The sequence below is a fragment of the Benincasa hispida genome, chromosome 6 (genome assembly GCF_027475165.1).
Source record: "Benincasa hispida cultivar pf3 chromosome 6, pf3_genome.v1.1, whole genome shotgun sequence".
Taxonomy (NCBI): Eukaryota; Viridiplantae; Streptophyta; class Magnoliopsida; order Cucurbitales; family Cucurbitaceae; genus Benincasa; species Benincasa hispida.
This window is the reverse complement of record NC_143483.1, coordinates 51427733-51452862: the sequence shown is the minus strand read 5'-3', so window position 1 is coordinate 51452862 and position 25130 is coordinate 51427733. Positions and strand designations below refer to the sequence as shown.

General features: G+C 39.0%; 1 protein-coding gene across 9 annotated transcripts in view; it reads left to right on the top strand.

Moving 5' to 3' along the window:
• The window catches only part of PES1 (Esterase/lipase/thioesterase family protein), a 34321-nt gene extending 10723 nt beyond the window's left edge, over positions 1-23598 (top strand). For 3 of the 9 annotated variants that reach the window (XM_090314780.1, XM_090314777.1, XM_039034180.2), the window contains exons 6-14: positions 15424-15530; positions 17085-17206; positions 18432-18540; positions 19326-19459; positions 20267-20636; positions 20759-20872; positions 22356-22441; positions 22711-23027; positions 23221-23598. In XM_090314780.1, the coding sequence (XP_090170906.1) occupies positions 15424-15530; positions 17085-17206; positions 18432-18540; positions 19326-19459; positions 20267-20636; positions 20759-20872; positions 22356-22441; positions 22711-23011 (1343 nt within the window). In that variant the 3' untranslated portion in view covers positions 23012-23027; positions 23221-23598. Of the gene's footprint in view, positions 1-15423; positions 15531-17084; positions 17207-18431; positions 18541-19325; positions 19460-20266; positions 20637-20758; positions 20873-22355; positions 22442-22710 lie in introns of all 9 variants that reach the window. The other 6 variants (XM_090314779.1, XM_039034182.2, XM_039034179.2 and 3 more) reach the window with 3 other exon arrangements.
• The last annotated feature ends 1532 nt before the right edge of the window (positions 23599-25130 follow it).

Sequence of the window (25130 nt, the reverse complement as noted above, 5' to 3'; positions counted from 1 at the left end):
GTCCCCCCGATTCCTGATCTTGAAAGATACAACGAGTTTCACAAAAGATAACACGACAATTAGCATCCTTAGAGAGTTTACTAACAGACAACAAGTTACAAGCTAATTTTGGAACATGAAGGATAAAATGTAATATAAGTTTTATAGTAAAAGAAATAGTTCCTTTTCCTGCAATAGAGGTGAAGCTGCCATCGGCAATGCGAATTTTTTCATGGCAATACACATGAGAATATGATTCAAATAAACAAGAGGAACTAGTCATATGATCAGAAGCTCCAGAGTCTATAATCCATGGAGATGAATTAAGGCAAGAGAGAACTTGAGGACAAATACCTGATTGTGCCAAGGAAACACTAGGATTACCAGATGATGAATTGGTCTGTAGCAGCTTCAGAATTTGATCAATTTACTCTTCATTAAATAGGTTGGAGTCAACAACATTAGCATTAGAGGCATGTTGCTTAGAACTTTTCCAATTCGCAGGTTTTCCATGAAGTTTCCAACAAGTTTCACGTGTATGTCGAGGTTTATTGCAATGGTCGCACCAGACACGAGGCTTTTCATGTGGCTTATTGGATTGATTAGAAGCCTTCATTGCAGTATTTTCAGTCACCAACACAGAGCATTCAACTTAGTCAATAGGTTTTTTGTAAATCATAACATTCCTGCGGCTTTCTTCCCAACAACTAGGAAAATTATAGCTGACGGGCAGCGACAACCATTCGGCAGCGGAAACGGTGGTTAGCGACGCAGACATGGTCGGACGACAGACTGCGAAATCGCGACGACAGAAGGCTGGGTTTTTTTCTAGGGTTTCAAAAAGAAAATTAAAATAGGGTTTTTTTTTTGGGTTTTTAGGGTTTCAAAAAATTTGTTTCTTTGATACCATGCTACAAAAAAATATTTTTTCTCTTATTAATCTTAGGAGAAAATGGTTTCTTAAATAGAAGAAATACCCAATTACAAATAAGGAAAGAATAAAATACAACAAATATAATACAATAAGTATAATATAAAATTTCACAATGAATTATAGAGCAAATATAATTAAAAAAAATTTGTTTCTCTGATACCATGCTACAAAAACATTATTTTTTCTTTTATTAATTTTAGGAGGAAAAGGTTTCTTAAATAAAAGAAATACCCAATTACAAATAAGGAAAGAATAAAATAATTACAAATAAGGAAAGAATAAAATAATTACAAATAAGGAAAGAATAAAATACAACAAATATAGTACAATAAGTACAATATAAAATTTCACAATAAAGGAAAATAATCAACAGAAATTGAAATCTCTTCTTTCGATCGAGCCACCTCCATTCCAAGGAAGTACCTCAGTTTTCCAAGGTCCTTGATTTCAAATTCCTCAGCCATTTTCGTCTTTAAGCGGTCAATCTTTGAAGCATCATCACCTGAAATAACAATATCATCTACATACACAATCAAAACGGCAATCTTCTCGGATACTGACCTCTTTGTGAAGAGAGTGTGATCTGAGTGTCCCTGACTATACCCTTGTGACTTTACAAAGGTAGTGAATCTACCAAACCAGGCTCTCGGGGACTGTTTTAACCTATACAAGGACTTCTTTAGTCTACATACTCAGTGGTTAAATTGTTTCTCGAATCCTGGGGGAGGACTCATGTAGACTTCTTCCTCCAACTCTCCGTTAAGAAAAGCATTCTTCACATCAAACTGGTGCAGGGGCCGGTCTTTGTTAACTGCAACTGAGAGCAGAACCCATACTGTAATCAATTTTGCTACTGGTGAACCCCGAAGGTCTGAGTAAAGCCTCTGGCAACTAATCTGGCCTTGTATCTATCAATCGTTCCATCGGGCCTATACTTCACTGTGAACTAAACACCAATTTACATCCAACTACTTTGTGTCCATTTGGAAAAGTAACTTGGTCCGACGTATGATTTTTCTCAAGCGCCCCCATTTCTTCCATGATTGTGGCTTTCCATTTTGGAATCTCCATTGTTGTGTGTATACTGTTCGGTATTACAGCTGTGTCTAGGCTCGTCTTGAGGGCCTTGAACCCAGGAGACAAGTTGCCATAAGACAAGTAGCTTTGTAGTGGATATTTCGTACACGATCTGATACCTTTCCTCAGGGCAATCGGGAGGTCAAGAGATGCATCACGGTCTTTATTCTCCTTGGGCTTCATACTGCACTCAACCTTCTGCTCATAGGTCTCATGCTCTGTCATTTCTTTTCCACTCTCAACGGTGTTCTCTGTTGGAATAGGTGACATTTCTTTTCCACTTTCAACAATGTTCTCTGCTAGAACAAGTGTCTCACAATCATCACTCCTTGCTTCAGTCACATTGTTCCTGGTGCAATCATACTTGTTGTCATTGTCTTCCCTGTCTTTGCTCTCATCATTTTCAACACAGGCATCAGTTTTATTAAAAATATTACCATCATCAGGGATAGAAGTATTAGTACTTGGAACTGACACTCGTTCTGACTCATGGACTGGAGCCGGAGAAATAACAGACGACGCTATTTCCTTTCTGAGATTCTTCCTATAGTATGTGATCCATGGGACTTGTTTGGTAGGCAGGATGGATTCGTTGGTACTTATGTCAAGAATGGGTTCAGGTAAGATGGATAGACTTGGACCCCAATTGGTTTCTTCACTAGTATTCTCCCCCTGAAGGGAACCCTTGGGAAAGAAGGGATGATCTTCGAAGAACGTCACATCCATTTAGACAAAGTATTTTCGGGAAGAAGGATGATAACACTTGTACCCACATTGATGAAGAGGGTACCCCACAAAGACACATTTCTGGGCACGAGGAGTAAACTTGGTTCGGTTAGGACCATGGACGAACACAACACACTCAAACACCCGAAGGGGAACATCAGAAATAAGTCGGTTATCAGGGTAGGACTCTTTGAAGTAATCTAGGGGGGTTTGGAATTTTAGAACCTGGGGCGACATTCGATTTACTAGATGAGCTGCTATCAGAACAACATCCCCCATAAATAGGACGGAAGAGAAGTTGACAACATAAGAGATCGAGCAACTTCAATAAGGTGACGGTTTTTCCGTTCGGCCACTCCATTTTGTTGGGGAGTGTACGCACAAGAACTCTGATGGACGATTCCTTTTGAGATTAAGAACTCCCTAAAGGAATTATTAAAGTATTCCCGACCATTGTCACTATGAAGGATAGCGATTTTTGCATTGAACTGGGTTTCTACAGAACAACAGAACTATTGGAAGACCAATGTAACTTCGGATTTGTCTGTCAGAAGAAAAACCCAAGTTAACCTAGTATGATCGTCAATGAAGGTTACAAACCACCGCTTGTCAGTGGGGGTAGTAACAGGTGACGGACGCCAAACATCGCTATGGAAGAGGGTAAATAGTTTGGAAGGCTTATAAGGCTGAGGTTTTAATGATGCATGAGGCTGTTTGGCTTGGACACACACATCACAATTTAATTTAGAAATATTAACAATATGAAAAAGATGAAGAAACAGATAATTCATATAATGGAAACTAGGGTGCCCAAGGCGATAGTGTCATAACATATATGTTGAAATATGTTAAATTAGCCCTAAGGGCATTTTTGTCTTTTTACTATATTTGCTAAATTAGGGTTTCACATTATTCTATTTATATCTAGGGTTGGGTCTATTGTAAAGTGATATAAAAATAATAAGTTCTTTTCTATCGTGGTTTTTCTTCCCTGAATTAGGGTTTTCCACGTAAACTCCTTGTGTTGTCTTCTTTCCCTATTTCAATATGGTATCAGAGCAAGGTGATGAAACCCTAGCCCCGGTAGAAGAAACTCAGTCGTCAAACTTAATAGGTGAAGGTACGCTGAATAATGAGGTTGTGATTCAAGCAGCGGTTGACCGATATCTCCGAACCATCATCCCAGGTGGTGGAATTGCTCCAGCTGGCTCGCCGATTAGCTTCCAGTCTCAGCCGTTCCAACTGAACACCATCGATCGGATTCTTCCAGCTGAACAGCAGGTGGTGGTGGAAGGTCACGCCTTCCAGCCGACGCACGCAATCGGGTCACAACCAATCGGATCCTCAGCGTCGCTCACAACCGTCTCAGCCTCAAACGTTCTCCAGCCGGCGCACGCGATCGGTCTACAGCTGGTAGGTATCTCGGCGTCGCACAGAATCGCGTCTTCACCAGACGATCATGGGTGTGTTCCAGCTGCCGGGTCAGGTCAGATCGGCGCGATTTCTTCCCATGGGCGTGTTCCAGCTGCCGGGTTGGGTCAGATCGGTGCGATTTCTTCCGCTGCACAGCAGATCGCCGAGCCGTTCATCCGTTACCCACCATCACAGCAGTCTGGGAGCAGCGCCGGTCATGGGTTGCCGAACTTTGCCGCTGGTGGACTTCCGGCAGGAGCTTCTTCACAGCATCATGGTGGACAGCCTCTTCCTCAAGTATATCCGGTTCAGCCCCAGTTTCGAATGGGTGAATCCATTGAAGAAAATCCCATGGTATTTAGACAGAAAAATTCCAGATCTGAATCTCATGGGGAACTCCAACAACAATTAGCTAGTCTTCAGCAACAGATGGTCGCCCTGGGAGCCCGATTGAATGGCCATGATTCTTCCCCGATGTATTCAGAAAATCCGGTATCAATGTTTCCTACTCCAACTTCTAATCTTTTATCTGGAACAATTGGAAATTCTGCAGGAATGATCACGGGAGAGAAGTTGAATGGGCAAAATTACTTCTCTTGGTCCCAAACCATTAAAATGGTTCTTGAGGGACGCCATAAGTTTGGATATTTAACTGGAGAGATACCACGACCGAATCCTGGGGATCCCCAAGAGCGTGTCTGGAAGGCAGAGGATTCTTTGCTCCGCTCAATGTTAATTAGTAGTATGGAACCACAAATCGGGAAACCCTTACTCTATTCAGCTACTGCCCGGGATATTTGGGATGCAGTCCGAAGGTTATATTCAAGGCGTCAGAACGCATCCCGCCTATATACTCTACGTAAACAGGTTTACGAATGCAAACAGGGGAGCATGGATGTAACATCATACTTCAGCAAGATGTCGTTGTTATGGCAAGAAATGGATCTATGTCGGGAGATCATCTGGACCTGCCCACAAGATGGAATTCAATACTCCAAGATAGAAGAGGTTGAGCGTGTGTATGATTTTCTTGCCGGGCTACACCCCAAATTTGATACAGTTCGCAGTAGAATACTAGGGCAGAAACCAATTCCGTCTCTCATGGAGGTATGTTCAGAAGTTAGATTGGAAGAAGATAGATCAAGTGCAATGAATGGGCCAAGTGTTATCACTATAGAGTCAGCTGCCTTCAGGGTGAAGTCCACTGGAGCTGATGGTGACAAGCAGAATAGTAAAACACCCCCAGTTTGTGAGCATTGTAAAAAACAGTAGCATACGAAGGATCAGTGCTGGAAATTGCATGGTCGCCCTCCAAATGGTAAACGTTGCCCTCCGAATGACAAGTCGAAATTTGGGTGTGCTCTAGTGGGTGAATCAGTTGAGGGGACTACACGACCTCAAACACAGCTTCCAGTGACTAATCCTGGGGATTCAGGTACCGTAGGAATCAGAACAGTTGCTCAATCAGGTAATCCTCAATCCTTGAGTTTCCTTGCTGAGGGGAATGAGTTATGGATTCTAGATTCAGGAGCAACCGATCACTTGACTGGCTCATCCGACCGATTTCTCTCATACTATCCAAGTGCTGGAAATGAGAGGATTCGAATTGCGGATGGGTCCTTCGCTCCTGTTGCTGGAAAAGGCAGACTGTCACCATTTCATGGATTAACTCTGCAAAATGTCTTACATGTGCCCAAAATTTCTTACAATTTATTATCAATAAGCAAAATAACAAAAGATTTGAACTGTAGAGTTGTCTTCTCACCAGATACTGCTTTGTTTCAGGACTTGAGCTCGGGGAGGACGATTGGCACTGCCCGATATGACAGAGGCCTATATTTCCTTTCTACAGATGCTTCCTCCAGAAGCTTGTTTAGGACTAGCCTTTTATCTTCGTTTGCTATATCTGAAACAGATTATTTATTGTGGCATTTTCGTCTTGGACATCCTAGTTTTCAATATATGCGGTATTTGTTTCCTCATTTATTCCATAATGTGAATGTTTCTTCATTATCTTGTGATGTCTGTATACGTGCTAAACAACATCGCGTGTCATTTGTTTCTCAGCCCTATAAGCCTACCCAGCCTTTCCACCTGGTTCACAGTGATGTTTGGGGTCCCTCGAACATCAATACCCTGTCTGGTAAACGGTGGTTTGTAACTTTCATTGATGATCATACCCGATTTACATGGGTATATCTCCTTGCTGATAAGTTCGAGGTTTTATCTACCTTCAAACAGTTCTATACCACTGTATTAACACAGTTTAACACAAAGATTGCCATTCTCCGAAGTGACAATGGTCGTGAGTTTGTCAACCACACCTTCCAGGAATTCCTAGTGTCAAAAGGGATCATCCATCAAAACTCGTGTGCATATACTCCACAACAAAATGGGGTAGCTGAACGAAAAAATCGCCATCTTATTGAAGTGGCTCGTTCCTTGATAATTCCAGCATCTCTTCCTTCGTACCTGTAGGGAGATGCGATTCTTACCGCAACTCATCTAATTAATAGAATGCCTTCCCGAGTCCTAAAGTTTCAAACCCCTCTTGAGTGCTTCAAAGAGTCCTATCAGTCTACCCGTCTTATTCCTGAGGTTCCTCTTCGTGTGTTTGGGTGTATAGCCTTTGTTCATACTCATGGTCCACATCGGACTAAGTTTGCTCCACGAGCTAAAACATGTGTGTTTGTCGGGTATCCTCTTCATCAGCGAGGCTATAAATGCTTCCATCCATCTTCCAGAAAATATTTTGTTACTATGGATGTCACGTTCCTTGAAGACAAACCGTTCTTTCCCGTTAGTCATCTTCAGGGGGAGACCACGAATGAAGAGACTAACAATTCCACGTATTCCATACCCATTAGCCTCAACCTTGAGCCTAGTCCGGATATTCCTGAACTTGAACTTCGTCCCAATATTCAGCTTAGTCCCAATATTCCTGGACCTAGTCTACCTAGTCTTGAACCTAATTCGGCTCCTGTTGTTCCCGTGTCAGTTCTTCCTACTAAACAAGTGCCCTGGATAACGTATTATAGGAGGAATCTCAGAAAGGAAATTCAGGAAACCTCTGGTGTTCCATCGGAAAGTGTCCAAGCGTCAGAACCAGCACAAGTTCAAGATCCTGTTGTCTCAAAGGAGAGTCTTGAAGAAAAGTCTGGGAACATAGAAAGTGACGAAATGAGCTCAGAGAAGGTTGAAATGTCAGGAAGGGATGAGATGCTTAAAAATCCTCAAGAGGATGCAGAATTGTCTCAAAAGTCCGATACTGAAGAGAGACAGACGAAAACTGACAACTATGATAACACCCTGGATATGCCAATTGCTTTGAGAAAGGGAACCAGGTCATGTACAAAATACCCTTTGCATAGCTTTCTGACCTATAGTAACTTATCTCCTGTTTTTAAGGCTTTTACTACTCAACTAGATGCTCTAACAATACCTACCAGTGTACATGCGGCCATGGAAGTTCCCGAATGGAAAGCAGCAGTAATGGAGGAAATGAGAGCTCTTGAGGCAAATAAGACTTGGGAGTTAGTAGCTCTCCCTAGAGGTCACAAAACAGTTGGTTGCAAATGGGTGTTCACAGTGAAGTATAAGTCTGACGGAACACTTGAGAGATATAAAGCCAGGTTAGTTGCTAAAGGATTCACTCAGACGTATGGACTTGATTATTCAGAAACTTTTTCCCCAGTGGCTAAGTTAAACACGATTCGTGTTCTTCTGTCTGTCGCCGTGAATAAAGATTGGCCCCTACATCAACTAGATGTAAAGAACGCATTCCTAAATGGTGAGTTGGTAGAGGAAGTTTATATGAGTCCACCTCCAGGTTTTGAAGCTAAGTTTGGGAATCATGTTTGCAAACTCAGGAAGTCTTTATATGGGTTGAAGCAGTCTCCTAGGGCGTGGTTTGACAGATTCACCGTGTTTGTTAAGTCCCAAGGGTTTGTTTAGGGACATTCTGATCATACCTTGTTTACCAAAAAATCACCCTTAGGAAAGATTGCTGTGTTGGTAGTGTATGTTGATGACATCATCCTATCAGGGGATGATACGGCAGAAATTGCTAAGCTAAAACAAAGGATGGCGAGTGAATTTGAAATCAAGGATCTTGGTAGTTTAAGGTATTTTCTAGGGATGGAAGTGGCAAGATCGAAAGCAGGAATATCTGTTTCTCAGCGGAAGTACACGATGGACTTGTTAAAAGAAACAGGAATGACCGAATGCAAACCTATTGACACCCCTATTGAGGTCAATAGCAAACTGAAAAATGTTTTGGAAGGAGTTCCTGTGAATAAGGAGAGGTATCAACGCCTAGTAGGAAAACTGATTTACTTGTCTCATACTAGACCCGACATCTCCTATGCTGTGAGTGTAGTAAGTCAGTTCATGCAGAGTCCATATGAGGAGCACATGGAAGCTGTGACTCGAATTTTGAGATATTTAAAGTCCACCCCTGGGAAGGGCTTGGTATTCAGGAAACATGACACATGAAGCATCGAGGCATATACTGACTCAGATTGGGCCGGATCTGTGACTGATAGAAGGTCAACCTCAGGGTACTGTACCTTTGTATGGGGAAACTTGGTAACTTGGCGGAGTAAAAAACAGGGTGTAGTTGCCAGAAGTAGTGCTGAGGCAGAGTATAGAGCTATGAATCTGGGAGTGTGTGAAGAAATCTGGTTGCAGAAAGTTTTATTTGATCTTCACGAGAGTAGTCTTGGGCCTATGAAGCTGTATTGTGATAATAAGGCTGCCATCAGTATTGCAAACAATCCCGTACAACATGATAGAACCAAACATGTTGAAATTGATAGGCACTTTATTAAAGAAAAGTTAGACCGCGGATCTATTTGTATTCCCTATGTACTTTCAGTCCAACAGATCGCCGATGTCTTTACGAAAGGGTTATCAAGACAGACGTTTGAAGCTTGTATTAGCAAGTTGGGCCTTGCTGATATCTATGCCCCAACTTGAGGGGGAGTGTTGAAATATGTTAAATTAGCCCTAAGGGCATTTTTGTCTTTTTACTATATTTGCTAAATTAGGGTTTCACATTATTCTATTTATATCTAGGGTTGGGTCTATTGTAAATTGATATAAAAATAATAAGTTCTTTTCTATCGTGGTTTTTCTTCCCTGAATTAGGGTTTTCCACGTAAACTCCTTGTGTTGTCTTCTTTCCCTATTTCAATAATATATTCAGTTTTAGAAACAGAAAAATGTGATGGAAGTAAACTAGTCCTATCACATATCCTAGATGAGACTTCTTCAGTGAGGAAATAGAGTCCCCTATCATGCTGGGCAATGCCAATCGTCATCCCCGAGTTCAGTTCCTGAAAAACAACAGCATCGAGTGAGAAGATAACACGACATCTCAAATCCCTTGTAATTTTACTAACAGATAAAAGGTTGTAAGAGACTTTAGGCACATGCAACACATCTTGAAGAACTAAGCCCTCAAAAGGTGACAACCCTCATTTTCTGGCCACAGGGGCAAAGGACCCATCAGCAATTCTGATCCTCTCATTCCCAGCACTTGGTTGATAAGAAAGGAACTGGTCGGAAGAGCCAGTCAAGTGGCCTGTAGCCCCTGAATCTAAAATCCATGGTTTACTACCAGTTATGCTAACAAGGCTAAAGGAGTGAAGAGTACCTGATTGAGCGATTGCACTTACTCCCATTGTACCATAAGTGTTCTGATTGTTTTCCTGAATCTGAGGTTGCGGACCTCCAGTTACTGATTCACCTACCAGTGCCCAACTCGACTGTCGTTTTTTACTATTCGGCGGACGGCCATGCAACTTCCAACACTGATCTTTCGTGTGCCAGGGCTTCTTGCAATGTTCACACATTGGAGTCGGCTTGCTGTTCTATTTATCATGGACAGGGCCTGAGGTTTTGAAAGCAACAGAGTCTGTCGGCGTCACCAATGTATTATTTATTGCCCTAGATCTGCCTTCCTCGAGACGTACTTCAGAGCAAACTTCCATTAAGGATGGTATTGAACGGGTTCCCAGTATACGACTTCGTACTGCATCAAACTTAAAGGTCAATCCAGCAAGGAAGTCATATACACGGTCGGTTTCCTCAGATTGATAATGCAAGACTCCTCCACATGGACAATTCCAAACAATCTCACGACACAAATCCATCTCTTGCCAGAGAAGTGATAGTTCATTGAAGTATATTGTAACATCCGTTGCCCCTTGCTTACACTCATGGACTTGCTTACGTAAGGTATATAATCGAGAAGCGTTCTATCTTTTGGAGTAAAGCTTTTGGAATGCCTCCTAAATGTCTCGAGCAGTGGCTGCATATAGTAAGGGTTTCCTAATCTGAGGTTCCATACTCCCTACCAAAATAGACCGAAGTAGAGTCTTCTCCATTTCAAATTCGTTCTTGGGGGTCGCCTGGTCTTGGCTTTGGTATCTCACCTGTTAGATACCCGAATTTATGACCTTCAAGGGCCATTTTAATGTATTGGAACCAAGAAAAATAATTATCACCATTTAATTTTTCTCCTACAATAAAGCTAGAAGAGTTTCCTATTGCTCTAGAGAATAAATTTGAAGAGAAGGCAGGGAAAGAAGTTACCGAATTTCCAGGGTAAATCGGTTGATTCGGGTTTAGATCTGGCTGGGCATTGGATGTCGATCCTAGTGCTTCCCCGATGGCGGCTATCTGCTACTGGAACATCTAATTCTGCTGCTTAATCTAGAGTTGCAACTGAGTAAACTGGTCTTGAATTATACTCCCTTGATCCCGATGATGGGACGATGATTCTCTACCTCCAAACCCACCAATGATCGGCGATGACTGTCCCAAACGACTATTCTCATCCGGCTGGAGCAGGGGATCCCGATTGATGAAGTGGCAACCATTGGTTGGATCCATTCCCGGCTGATTCGGTTGATGAAACAGGCTGCGGCTTGGACTAGCTCCAGCGCTATTGACGGCGGCGTCAATCAGAGATCCTCGATTTGGCAGCGGCTGAGAGGAACCTGATGGATTCGCGCCGACTGGTTGCATCGGCTGGAACTGGACGGAAAACGCTGCTGGACTGGACCGCACGGGAGGGATGGTGCCGGTTTGGAGCTGCGCGACCTGTAAGGCGTCGACTGGCTGAGGCTGTATCGGATTTGAACTTTCTGGCGCGGAAGGAAGCGGATGGACTTGCCGCAAAGCGCTGCAAAGCACCGCTCGTCTTGAATTGGCTGATCGGTTAGTCGGGTCTGGTCGGCTGATCATCACGTTGAAGGTGGGGAAGAACAGATTGAAAATATCGATCAATTGCATTTTGGATAAGAATGGCTATATCTGTGCCATTGGTTTCACCTACTGGTAATTGGGATTCTCCTATTGGGTTTTCCTCAATGGTGGCCAGGGTTTTGTCTCCATGCTCTGGTACCATGATGAAAAAGACAGAGTAGAGATAGAAAGTAGCACACAAAAAGTTTACGTGGAAAACCCTAATAAGGGAGAAAAAACCACGAGATAAAGGATTCTTATTAGAAACTGATACAAAGTATACACAGAGACTACCGGCTTAAATAGAAAAAAAGGGAAACCCTAGGTTACAGGAAAAAAGACAAATTTGCCCCTAGAGTAAAAAAAACCCTAATTTCAACACCTCGTAATGCAGGTCGTCTTTGGTTCGTCCCCTTCGGCAATTCGAACCTGTAGTACCCCGATCATAGGTCTAATTTCGAGAAATATTTGGTACCGTGAAGCCAGTCAAATAAGTCTGTGATGATGGGTAGGGGTACTTGTTACAAACAATGAGCTTGTTTAAAGCTCAATAGTCGATGTATAGCCGAAGGCTTCCGTCCTTTTGAAACAACACTGGGGCTCCATAGGGGGATTTTGTTGGTCTAATAAACCCTACATCCAACAACTTGTCTAATTGCTTTCGGAGTTCGGCCAACTCTGGTGGAGCCATATGATATGCGTTCTTAGCAGGCGGCTTCGTCCTTGGTAGCAGTTCGATTTCATGGTCGATCCCCGTCCATGGAGGCAAGGATTTGGGCAAACTATCCAACATGACATCACGATACTTTTCCAAGACACACAGGATGTCTCGAGGGACTTTCTTTTCCACAGTCTCGACTGACTCAATCGGAATGGCCATGAACGTGGGTTCATTGTAGGCAAGGCCCCTTTTCGGTTGGAGGGCTAAAATCATTCTTATCCCGTTTGGTTGTTTGATGTTGGCTTGAACTACGGCGGGCATAGATCCAGTAATTACTAGGCACTTGGCGACGGGCATCGGTATACTTTTGTGTTCGAGTAAGAATTCCATCCCCAACACTACATCAAAATCGTCCATCTTAACAATTACGAAGTCAACAAGGCCTTTCCAATCCCCTAACTTCACTGACGTTCTTTTCGTTATCCCCGTAATAGGCAGGGCTGTAGAGTTTACGGCTTTCATTTTCCCAACGTCCCTTTCCCAGGTTAAGTTCAGACGACGGGCCTCTGTTTCAGTCATGAAGTTGTGGGTTGCCCCAGAGTCGACCATGGTACTCTTAGTCGATCTCTGGTTGACCCAAGCATCCACATAGATGAGTCCTCTCTCCAACGGTTCCTTTGTCTCTCCCATCTTCTTCTGGAGCACGGATAAGAATTTCAATGCTCCCATCCTGGGATTGTCATTCTCTTCGGCCGGCTCAGTTTTGGGTTCGACTTTTTCGGCCTTATCTTCCGAGCTTGGGGCTAATGTGGCTTGAAAGGCATTAAAGGCAGTTCGATTTGGGTATTCACCCGCTATGTGTGGTCCTCTACATATGTAGCAGGACAGTGGACGGTTGTAGTTGTTATACTGCTGTGGCGGCCCTCGCCAATTGTTCCCTGACGTCTTTCGGAAGGGCTTGCGATCCCACCGGTGTTCTTGTCTCCTCCCTCAAGTCTGGGAGACTTGAACGACTGTTTCTATTTCCTCCATTTGAGGAAGTTGGCTGCTTTCTCACGTCTTGAGAGTCTGTATTGAGGTCATATAACCGTTCCGTTGCCGCATAGGCAGAAGGGAGATCTTGCACCCTTTGTTCATATAGTTTCATTTTTGCCCACGGTTTCAACCCTTCGACAAAACAGAAACTGACTTTCTTGGTCATGTCACGTATGTCTAACATAAGTCCAACAAATTGCTTCACATAATCTCGGACGTTGCCCATATGTTTTAATTCTCGAAGTTTCTGTCGGGCCAAAATCTCAACGTTCTCAGGAAAGAATTGCGAACGAAGTTCTTGTTTCAATTTAGCCCAGGTATCTATCATACACCGCCCTTCTTGCATGTCCATAAATCGTGATCTCCACCACAATTTTGCATCTTCAGCCAGATGCATGGTTGTTAGCGTGACTCTTGATTCCTTTGTCACAGTGTTCGTCGCCTTGAAGTATTGCTCAAGGTCGAAGATAAAATTCTTTAAGGCCTTCACATTCTGCACCCCGCAAAAGGGTTTTGGTTTTAGGATTATCCTGTTCACTTGGAATGCTCCCCCAGGTGGGGCTTGGTTCCCTACAGCTTGGATAGTGAGATTCACCCTCGCATTCACATCCGCAATCTCGGCTCTGACGACGTCAAGGGCCAATAGAAAATTTATTGACAGATTTGTTACAATTTGAATTATTGCTTTCTGGGAGCCGTCCAACTCTTCGACGCGCTCCTCTATGTGGGCAATAGAGCCCGTTGAGCTATCCCTACGCTCAAAACTGCCGGATCGTGCAGCTTTTGTCTCTAGGGTATCCACCCTCATCATTAATTCTTTGACAGGTAACCTGTCTTGGCAGTTAACTATTGCATCGATTCCGTCGGCTTTGTCGGCAACTTTTTGCAATTGAGTTTCCAAGAAACAAACACTATCAGGGACTTCCCTCAGGTAGAGCATTTGCTCCTCCATCTCTAACAGTCTGTCCGCTTGGGACTTGTTCAAGTTTGTTGTCGCTGACATGATTACTGATTCTTCCCTCTATGAGCCGACTTGGCTTTGATACCAATTGTCACAATCGCACTTTCAGAAGCTTCACTTAGCAATTGTGCGACACTTGTTTCCGCTCACAAACAAGTCAGCTAATTCGAATACGGAACACCGATGGCACACCGGGTGCCTCTTGCAACCTCTACTCTCGTTTTAGAGAAAACGGTTTTGGAAAACGGGTTTAGAGAAAAAGGTTTTCGCAAACGTTTGAATGTGTGAATAGAGAAGAGAAAGATTGTAGTAGGTTAGAAAGCAATAAGCAACAACAACGATCTTATAGCATATCACACAGGGTATGGGGAAGTGATGGTTAGTCTTATCTCCATATAGTGCGTTCTGAACAAAAAGCCAACTGGCACCCTTATAGCATACCACACCGGATATGGGGAAGTGATGGTTAGTCTTATCCTCATATAGTGCATTCTGAATAAAAATGCCAACTGGAACCCTTGGATATGAAAAAGGGCGAGCGGTCACTAACAACAAAAAGTACAAGAAAAGAAAACTAACTTAACTAATGAAATACATAACATGAAAGCATGATAAAAAGGGCTGGATTGAGCATGCGGTCATGAGCAACAGGCCCTGGACAAGTATGACCGTGACACAGTGCCTGTCCCTGAGATATGCTTCACGTAACTTCACATATGCTTCACAGAAAGGAATGGCAAGGGTTAAATTTGAAGGATTTAAGGTTTTGAGGCTACTCTTTATCTTTCACCATGAATCAAAACGTACTAATGAAGAGTGTTGAAGATGTTGAAACCGATGTCCTAATTTACTCTGTTAAATTGTCAATGTATTATTGAAAAGGTTAATAATAAAGAACTCTTCTTCTTCTTGAGAACCTAGAGGGCAGGGGAAGAGTGAATCCTCTCCCTAAAGAGCCCTTCAATCTTGAAGAATCAAAGGAGCATAATTACAAAAAATAAAAAATAATAATAATAAAAAATAAAAAATAAAAAACAGAACAGAACAGGAAAGAAAAAAAAAAAATAAACCCTCTTTCTATAGCACCACCATGAAGCAAAGACCTGTACACTACTACAAGAACTATTGAAATTTTTTGTTTTATTTTCAGATATAACCTACAAAACGTTTCTGCACTTTACATGATATGTTTGTTGAGAAAATTTGGCAGACCTTTTTCTTGTGTATTTTTGTTTCAATGAGAATTACGCTTTGAGTGGTTTGGTGCAGCGTAAGGATTCCTGGATTCTCTTTTAGATATAACTTTATTATTATTTCTTAAACAATACTTGGATTTGTAGCTATGATTAAAATGTAAAACCATGTTTATTTCTACTGCCACACCAGGTGAACCATTGAAAATGGCAACGGTCGATGTTGAAAGCAAGCTTCCTCCAATGCAGCAATTTGAAAAAGTATCACAAAACTTGACTGCCTTACTACCATATCTTTCGGTAAGGAGGATGTTATGGCTTTTCTTTCGTGGAATCTGATTATTGCATTTTAAATAATACTTTACAAAGTACACCTTGAGGGACTGTTTTTTTAAAAGACAATAATAAATAAACAAATTATGTACCCCTTACCATCATGGATGAGCTATCCATCTCATTTTTCTTTTCACTCTCAAAACACGCACAACTTCCTTCCTAGTTTGCTGTTGCTTACCTTCCTTTTCTATCACTATACATTGTTAAATATCTATGTTAATTAGATCATATTTCAGAAACAGAGAAGTTGTTTACAGTTATGGCTGACACATTTTGAGAAAAAAATTAAGATTTTTGAGATGGGTTCTTTGGTTGTAATTAAGAATATGAATAAAACTGTATTTTTAAGTATTAGTCTCTTTTCATTTTTAAACGAAAAGTTCTGTTTCCTTTTTCTAAAATAAAGAATGTGAATAAAACATCAACATACCATAATCAATTTAAGTTGTTGAATCAAGTAGTATTCAATATGATATTAAAACAAGAAGTTTTGTGTTTGAACCAGTCCTTTTCTCTCCAATCAAATCAAGTCACTTGTTGAGTGTTTTGCTGATCTCTAACTCCACAAGTGTGGATGACATATGATGTGAAATCAAAATATATTTTATTTATTGAGATGAAAATGCAAAATATATGAATTTTAATTTGATGCCGTAGATATGTATACCCAAAAAAATAAAAAATCTACATGCTTCCCATAACCTTACTCGTAGTAACCCAACCTAGAACAACTTTCCATTAAAAAAATTGGACCCAATAAATATCTTACGACATAATTGGTAGATTCATAAACTTACACATCATTTTTCTCTTAATATTTTGTAATTGTAAGGACTTGAAAGGAGAAAACAAATCAATATGTTAGGATTCCTCCTAACAAGAACAATACTAAAAAATATAGAACAAACTCAATAACCATTCAATTACAAAAATATAGAAAAATATATTGAAAAATACTATAATCTTGTAAGCAAAATGAACAAAAATACCTAATAGAATAGTGTCAAACCAGCACTTTCAAGAGGGCTAGAAATCCTCTCCCAAATTCCTAAACTAGGAAATCCCACTAAATTCTTCACACCTTTCTCCAACCCTTCCCCCTCTATTTATAGTAAAATACCTAACCAACTTACTAATTATTTACTAATATGTCCTAACTAATAACCCTCCTAATATTCTACTAATTACCCCAACAAATTCCTAACTAGGGGTCTTACACAATACAAGGTGAAATTATTTTTTTATTTTTTTAAAATTAAGACATACCGAATTTTGGGTCTAAATTATATATTTAGCCTTGTTAATATTAATAAAGTGTAAGTTTATTATAACTTCAAGCAATGCTTGTAGTAGGGGGTTGTCTATGAACTCCCCTACTCATTGTAATGAGCTAAGGCAATGAGGTTTACTTGTAGTACTCTAAATTAACTTATCATATCTTTTGCCCTAGACATTGTAATTTTCTTACATGATCAATTTAATTGAGTTGAAAATTCTTCTCATCCATTCTATTTTCAGGATCTGGCTAGCATTATACCAAAGGATACCCTTCTTTGGAAGCTGAAGCTGCTCAAATCAGCTGCTGCTTATGCTAATTCTCGTCTCCATGCTGTTAATGCCGAAGTACTTGTGCTTGCTAGGTTCTTACCCAGAACTGAGTGTGTGTGTGCATGGGTGTGAGTGGTATTTGTTCTTTTGGATGAATAACCAAAGTACTAAACTTTCATGGAGAAAAAAGAAAAGGAACAATTGCAAGAGCATGCAGAAATAAAGCCCTCAAAAAATGGGCAAACTATGAAATGGGCCTCCGATCAAGTAAAACAAGATCTAAAGGATAATTACAAAAAGGTTCACCACCAAAGCCTACAAAGAAACATAGAACCTTACAAAGGAACAAACATCACTCAAAGTTCTCTCAATCCCTATGATGTCGTTCATCTTTCTCCAAAGCTCCACAAAACAGAACACAACCTGGCTCACCACATAAACCTTTCCTTCTCGCCTTGGAGAGGATGAAACAGAATACAAATATAGATGAGTTTGAGTGGTGTGTTAAATACAGCACTACTATTATCTCAAATTGTTGCATCACATTTTTTAGTTTCGTTCCCACAACATTCATTAGATCAGTTAAATGGCATGCTGTGGGACAGTGGATTAGATGGTTGTCAGGATTATAGGAAGGGGCAAATTAATCATTAAATAATGTGTTTATTAGGAAAGTGTTGAGGATCCCTCGTTAAAAAAGTTGAGGGATCTCACAATCTTTATAAGATTGGTGGGCTACTTCTTTCATTACCAATTGGTTTTGAGATGAACCCATGTTATATAATATGGTACTAGAACCCATGAAGCCCAAATGGGCATTCGTTCCAAAAATAAAAATTTGGATTCGATTCAAGGATGATGAACCCAAAAAGATACAATTTTGAGGGACATGTTGAGGATCCTACATTAGAAAAATCAAGGAATATCATCATCTTTATAAAATAGATGGGTTACTTTTCTCATTTATAATTGGTTTTAAGATGGAATCCATGTTATCTTGTAGAAAGGTTGGTTAAAAGTAGAGAGAAACAATAATTTGGGAAGTTTTTGTTGGAAAGAATAGCACTCTCAGAAAGCTATTGCTCGTGTATTTTTCTTAGATCTTGTAATACAGTTTCAGCCCCAGTTTTATAACTTTGCGATCTCAATCTGGGTTCCTACTGGTGATCTATCACGAACCACTTCATGCCAAAATACTTCTGCTTGAGTTCTGCCTTATTTTAAATTGTCAAATCGTCATACTCAATATTAGGAATTTGTTTGATTCATAATCGGTCCAACATTCTTATAATTAATTACAATTTGTGATGCCTTCAGTGGCAAGGATAACATGGTTCCAAGTGGAGATGAAGCCCAACGACTTCGGAAATCATTGCAAAATTGTACAGTTCGGTATTTCAAGGAAAATGGGCACACCTTATTATTGGTACGTGAAACTATGGTAGACAATATTATGATGCTTTGCTGGTAGAAACATAGTCTGGTTTAAAGGAAAAATCCTCATTCATGCTAGGAAATTATCAAAAGTGCATTATATTCTCCCATTTTTAAGAATAAAAATATGGGCCTTTTGTATCTATAGATATCCTTGGATATTTCAGTCAATCAATAAAATTGTTTCTTATCCCAAAGAGAGAAAAAATTATGCTGTTTGGCTGGAATTCAGTGTTTCAATTTTGGGTTTCTTTTCCAAGGACTCAAAGTCCAACACTCTTCAACTTCTCATTGGGCTTTCCTTTCCACCAAAAGCTCAATTACTTTGGTCTAGTGCCGTGAATGTTTAATTTTTGAAATTTGTTCGATTAGAATCATGTATCTTCGAGAATGCTCAGAAATCATGGTTTGAGTGGGCCAAGCTAAAAGCTTCACGGCGGTGCTCTCTTTCTATTATTTTTTCTGCTTCTTCCTTGTATGATGCTTATGTTGTTAATTTTTTTGCAAATTTTTCCATTTTGAATATTTACTTTTCAGCATTAGTCTCTTTTCCAAACTCCAAGGAAAATATTCTCTCTCTCTAATAATAGAAAAACAGAAAATTTATTTGTTTATGATAATGCAAATATTCCTGTACCTCATTCAAATTAACTAAAATGTTTTTGCTTCTGATTAAAGAAACGCTGTTAAGAGAGCTGCACCATGCTTGTAACACTCTTTTCTTTCTCTGTCTCAAGTAAAAGTCATATGACTTGTCAGCCTGGTATCATGTAACAGGAAGATGGCATTGGTTTAATGACAGTCATTAAAAGCACTTACAAGTATCGCCGGTCAAGAAAGCATGATGCTGTTACGGATTATCTTCCACCCAGTTTAGCAGAGTACAATTATGCTTTTACTCAAGTGACTGGGTAATTTTTACATCAATTAGCGCTTATTTTCCTTCCTCTCTTGGTAGTTGCCTTAGGCTTAAATTGTGTACTTGAACATTGATCAAATTCTCCATGTAATGTAATATATATGTTAAATCACGAAAACCAACACCAAGCAGCTCAAAACTTAAGCTTATCTCTTAAGGTAAATTTAATCTTTTGATCAATAATTTTAACAATTTCCCACACTTGTGTACTCGAACGTTTGTGGAAGCCAATTAGTGGAAATCAATATTAATTGGAAAGGAAGTAAAATTATTGAAGTTTGAATACAATATTTCCTACTCTTATAACTTCTTAGTTTTGGTAGAAAAAATATTATGATATATTCAAATAAGTACGACCTAAGTTTTGTTATATAGGAGAAAGACTCGTTACAACATGAGGAAAAAAAAATAAAGACAATAAAGACCAAATATTGGCAACTAATATTTATAAATATTAGAAGCTCCAACAATGTATTTGTTCAACTTGGTGAGATCAAGTTACAGTTTTCGGAATATTATATATTTATCGTTTATATCTTTTCTTATTTTTGTGTTCATTTCTTTAATGAAAAAACCTAATTTTTCATTAAAAAAAAATAAAGATTAACCTTTTAGATTGAAAATAATGTACTTGAAGCACACTGGTCATAGTACAATTAGCTAGGTTACTGTGATAGGTTCCATCTGTATCTTGGATTTGTCACACCATGCATGAATCAACCCGTTTAACTTTCTCCTCAGTCTTACGTCTGTAGGCAGAAAGTTAGAAAACTACTAAAAGCTATTATGTATGTGGCAGACTATTTCATTTTCTCACTGGTTCTACAATGTTCTCAACTTTGGGAGATGGAACTATAGTGAAAGGTCTTTCTGGAGTTCCTAATGAAGGTCCCGTGTTGCTAGTAGGTTATCACAATTTATTAGGATTGGAGCTAACTCCTTTAGTTGAAGGATTCTTGAGAGAGAAGAGTATTGTGGTTCGTGGAATAGCACATCCAGAGTTGTTCTTGGGAAAACTCGAGTCTGAATCTCCTGAATTTTCTATGATTGACTGGGTGAAAGTATTTGGTGCAGTACCTGTCACTGCTAACAATCTATACAAATTGTTATCAGAAAAAGCACACGTTCTCCTCTATCCTGGGGGTGCTCGCGAGGCTCTTCACTATAAGGTACTTCAAATACCTATGTTCCATCACCACAGAAAAAAGTTGCAGTTTAATAGACATCAACAACTGATGGTTGAGATTAAGGTTTCCCATGTTCATTCATTTTTTCCTCTGCAAACTTACAGGGTGAAGAGTATAAGCTGTTCTGGCCAAATCAACAGGAATTTGTGAGAATGGCTGCTCGTTTTGGGGCTACAATTGTACCATTTGGTGCTGTTGGAGAAGACGACATAGCACAAGTAAGTTTGATTCCCTATCCTTTGATTTTATGGTGTTTGCTTACCATTTTGGTAGCTCAAGCATATGAAGTTTTGATAGGAGTAGGACTGTTGGAAAAAACCTTCCACTTATAGCACAGGAAATGAGCAGAAAATAACAGAGAAATTTAAAAAAAAAAATAAAAAGCAATAAATTTAAGAACACAAGGATTTACGTGGAAAACTCCCCAATCGGAGAAAAACCATGAACCAGAAAAAATCTACTATGTGAAAAATTACTACAATCACACAGAGATCTCTCCCCAACCCCAATTACAAAATCACTCTCTTTAAAACTCTTGTCTGCTCACACCCTTTTTCTTTTTTCCACTCTCAAAGTAGAAAATGCAAGAGGGAATTTAATTAATATACAACTTAAAGTGTTTTTTTTTTTTTTTTTTTTTTGCTAATTGGGATATTTGAAAACAAAGGACATGAGTTCCATTTATAGGGTTGGAGCCCACCCGTTCCTTCAAAAACTACCGATTTGGGATTCCACATCTTGCCAAACCCAACATAGGACCCCAATCTTGAGACGAGGAGTAAGAAAACAACACTGAAATTGTATTACAATATAGAAAAAGAACTTATAATTCTCAATCACTTTGAGAGGGTTGGCCACTTGAACTCTCCCAAAATAACTGCATCCCAAATTCCATCTGCTTTCACCCCACTCCCACATGCCTGCTCTATATATTTACTTTTTACTAACCAACTCCTTTTAACTAATGTCTCATGACAAAAAATGCCCCTTATTATCCTAATAATAATTCATATTTTCCTACCAGACTTCTTTTTTAATTCAATAATTTGTGGGGTTGGAGATTTAAATATTTGATCTTTTGGTCAAAAATATAATGCCAACCATTTGAGCTTTAGCTATGCTCAAGTTGGCGTCCTTGCAAAATTTTTCAATAAGTTTCCCTAGATCTGTAAGTTAAGTTAGAAAACTGGATCTAACAAGCCATCAAGCCCTATAACTTGAGTTTGTAAAACAATCAACCAAATGTCGTAATGCTATGCTAGCCCAACCCCCTCATCTCAAACAAGGAGCCAAATGGGCCCCGAGAGTTTGGGGCTGAAAACCCAGGGACACCTTTCAGAGATATCCATATTTTTCTTGTTTGATCCTTATCGGTAGAAGAGCAATGCAGTGGTATTGAGTCATCTTTGGTGTCCAGATGGGGATCACGGTCTTCTCTGTCATACAAAAATGAAGGAAGAATTTGAAGTTTCATGGGAATTTAAGAGGGAATGCAATTTTCTGATTTAGCAAATGAGTATGTTGAAAACGTGAAACTTTCAGTTTCTCATTGAAAAATTAATTCATAAATAAATCGTGAAACTTGTTTAATTAGACAAAATTGGTGCAACCTTGTCTATATAACTTCATGCTTGAAAAGAAATTGTGTTATCACTTCCTTTATGGTTATTATTATCATCTTCATCTTATGCCTATTTCCAGCTGACCTTAGATTATAATGACCTGATGAAAATTCCTGTAGTTAGTGACTACATCAGAGAGGCAAATCAGAATTCTGCTAGAGTGAGGTAACTCTTCTTCATCCACATGGTGTATGATTTACCTATATTATTTATATAAATTTATGCTTTGTCACCTCTACGGGTCTGTTCTCCCCCTCTATTTGTATATTTCAGTCTATCAATAATTTTCCCCCTTTAAAAAGAGTGTTTAAAAAAAAAAACTTTTCTTTATGGCTTATTCTATTTCTTATTTTCCTTTTTGAAAAAACGGGCATTACAAATGTAAATTGAAGTTCATTTTTCTTTCTGGGTTTTGAATATACCCTGAATTTCAGGGATGTGGATAGTGGAGAGGTCGGTAATCAGAATCTTTTTCCTCCTTTGCTCTTGCCCAAGATACCCGGCCGTTTTTACTACCTGTTTGGTAAGCCAATAGTAACAAAAGGGAGGGAGGAAATCCTGAAGGACAAGAATAGTGCAAACCAATTGTATAATCAGGTTAAATCTGAAGTTGAACATAGTTTAGCTTACTTGATTAAGAAGCGGAAGGAGGATCCATATCGAAACTTTGTCGACAGAACGGTGTATAAAGCCATTTATTCCTCTCAACATGAAGTTCCTGCATTTGACCCATGAGAAATGATTCTTTAAGGTGATGCTTAGTCTCTTATTAGTAACAACTTACCGTCTTTTCCTTTCTGTAAGTTTGGACACTCCAAGTTCCATGAGAGGATACATAATGCTATGGCATTGGAATATAAGAGAAGTCAGATTGTAATCACAACCAAAAATTACAACCATTTTATAGTGGTTGTTATGCCTATGTTTGTATTTTGATGTTGCAGTTGGATACAACCATTCTTTCCAAAGATTGAAGAACTTTTGGAGGTTTGCTTTCAAATATTTCCATCCCAATATGTCAAGTCGTAATCTAGAAGAAAGACTTCAATGGGTATGAACTATGAGCTTGAATCTGGTTTTGTTCTCCCATTTCAGCTTGAAGAAGATGCCTGTACTATAAACAATTAGGAATTCAAAGAATGTCCAAACTCTGATTAAGCCACACAAAAAAAGGTTACCTTGTAAATTTTTAGCTTATTTTGGTCACCCATTTTTTCTGATAGATACATAGCTATTGGAAGCTTTCCTATTTTCTGAATTTGAATATTAAAACTTGGATAAGTTCAATAAAGAAATTGTTATTAGCCTTGTGATATCAAAAACTCCTAAAAGTTGCTTAATGTCAGGTGCTGAGTGTCTCGTTTGTGAATTATTTCCATACCCTTTAGAAACGTTAACTCCACCTTGATTTGTTCTGTGTCAAATTCTGCATTGCTTTACATATTTATTCTCGACCTTTTTACAATATTGGTAGAAATTTAATCATAAGTTGTTGAATCTCTTTTACAACTCAGCATTTATAAAAATTTGTCATAACCTGTTGCTAATTATTCCATTTAGGATTTTTTTTTAATCGGAATGCTTCTGTTTCTTCGGTTTAACTTTTGTATGATTTGCATTGTACTCTTGTTGATTTTAGTATCTTGTGTTTTTTAGTATTAGACTCTTTTCATTATATCAATGAACATTATTGTTTCCTTTTCAACTAAAGGAAAAAAACTCGGTAAGTTTTCTTTATCCCTTCTTGCACTTCCTATTATCAGATCAAAGAATCTATGACTAAGCAAGTCGATTTTATTCTCTGCTTAGTGTCAATAATCAGCAGAGACCTAGATTAGCAGAATGTGATTCTCTATCCTTTTTCTTAGTGTGTGTGGAAGTGATTTCACAGATGATTTTCATGGATAGTTGGCAGAGTATTTTTCCATGAAAAGGGTCTATATACAAGGAACACAATGACTAGAGATTATTTTCGTAGTTCGAATTGGTTTATTCTTGCTTCCATTTTTTAGTTCAACAACATATGAGGATTGGGAATTTGAACCTCCAACCTCTCGGTCGAAGGTATACGCCTAAACTAGTTGAACTTTGCTCAGGTTGGTTTAAAGTATTGGTATGATTAAATTTATTGTAACTTATTAGCTTTAGCTTTTGATTTCAATAATGATTTGACATAATATCCCAAAGGGAGGTCTTGTGTTTGAACCGATGTAACAAAATTCTCTTAAATTAATATTGATTCTCATTTGTTAGGTCTTCTACAAATTTCCAAGCCCACTAGTGAACCGAGTGTTAAACTGGTGATATAATTCAATTTCCGCTTCCGATAATCTATTAGTTTAAACTTTTAGACTCATTGGTGATTTAATATATTAAGAATGCCAAATGTATGGTAAGTTTTAGACAATAGATATTTTGTATTTTTACAGCAATATGATATTGTATACGTTAGATTTTAAGTCAATAAAGTTCTACAGTTGAACTCTACCTAAAAGGCCCTTCAACCAATAAATTTGATGTCTTTACTTTTGAAGGATCTTTTAACTTCTAAACAGTATGAGACCATTTATCATCCCAACAAGTACAAAATAGGATCTCCAATAATTAAATTGAACATGTATTTGCCCAAGCCTCCGGGAGAACGTTAACTAAATGGTTGACTTTGTTGAAATTCACATCAATGAACTAAAAAACTTGAGCTAATAGGTTACAGTAATTTTTTTTGTTCAATAAGATGTGGGAATAGGAATTCAAACCTCTAACTTCTAGATGATGATATAATGACTTTCTCAAGTTGACAAATATAATAAATTTAATCCTTAATTATCAATACTTTAACACTCTTCTTTGAACC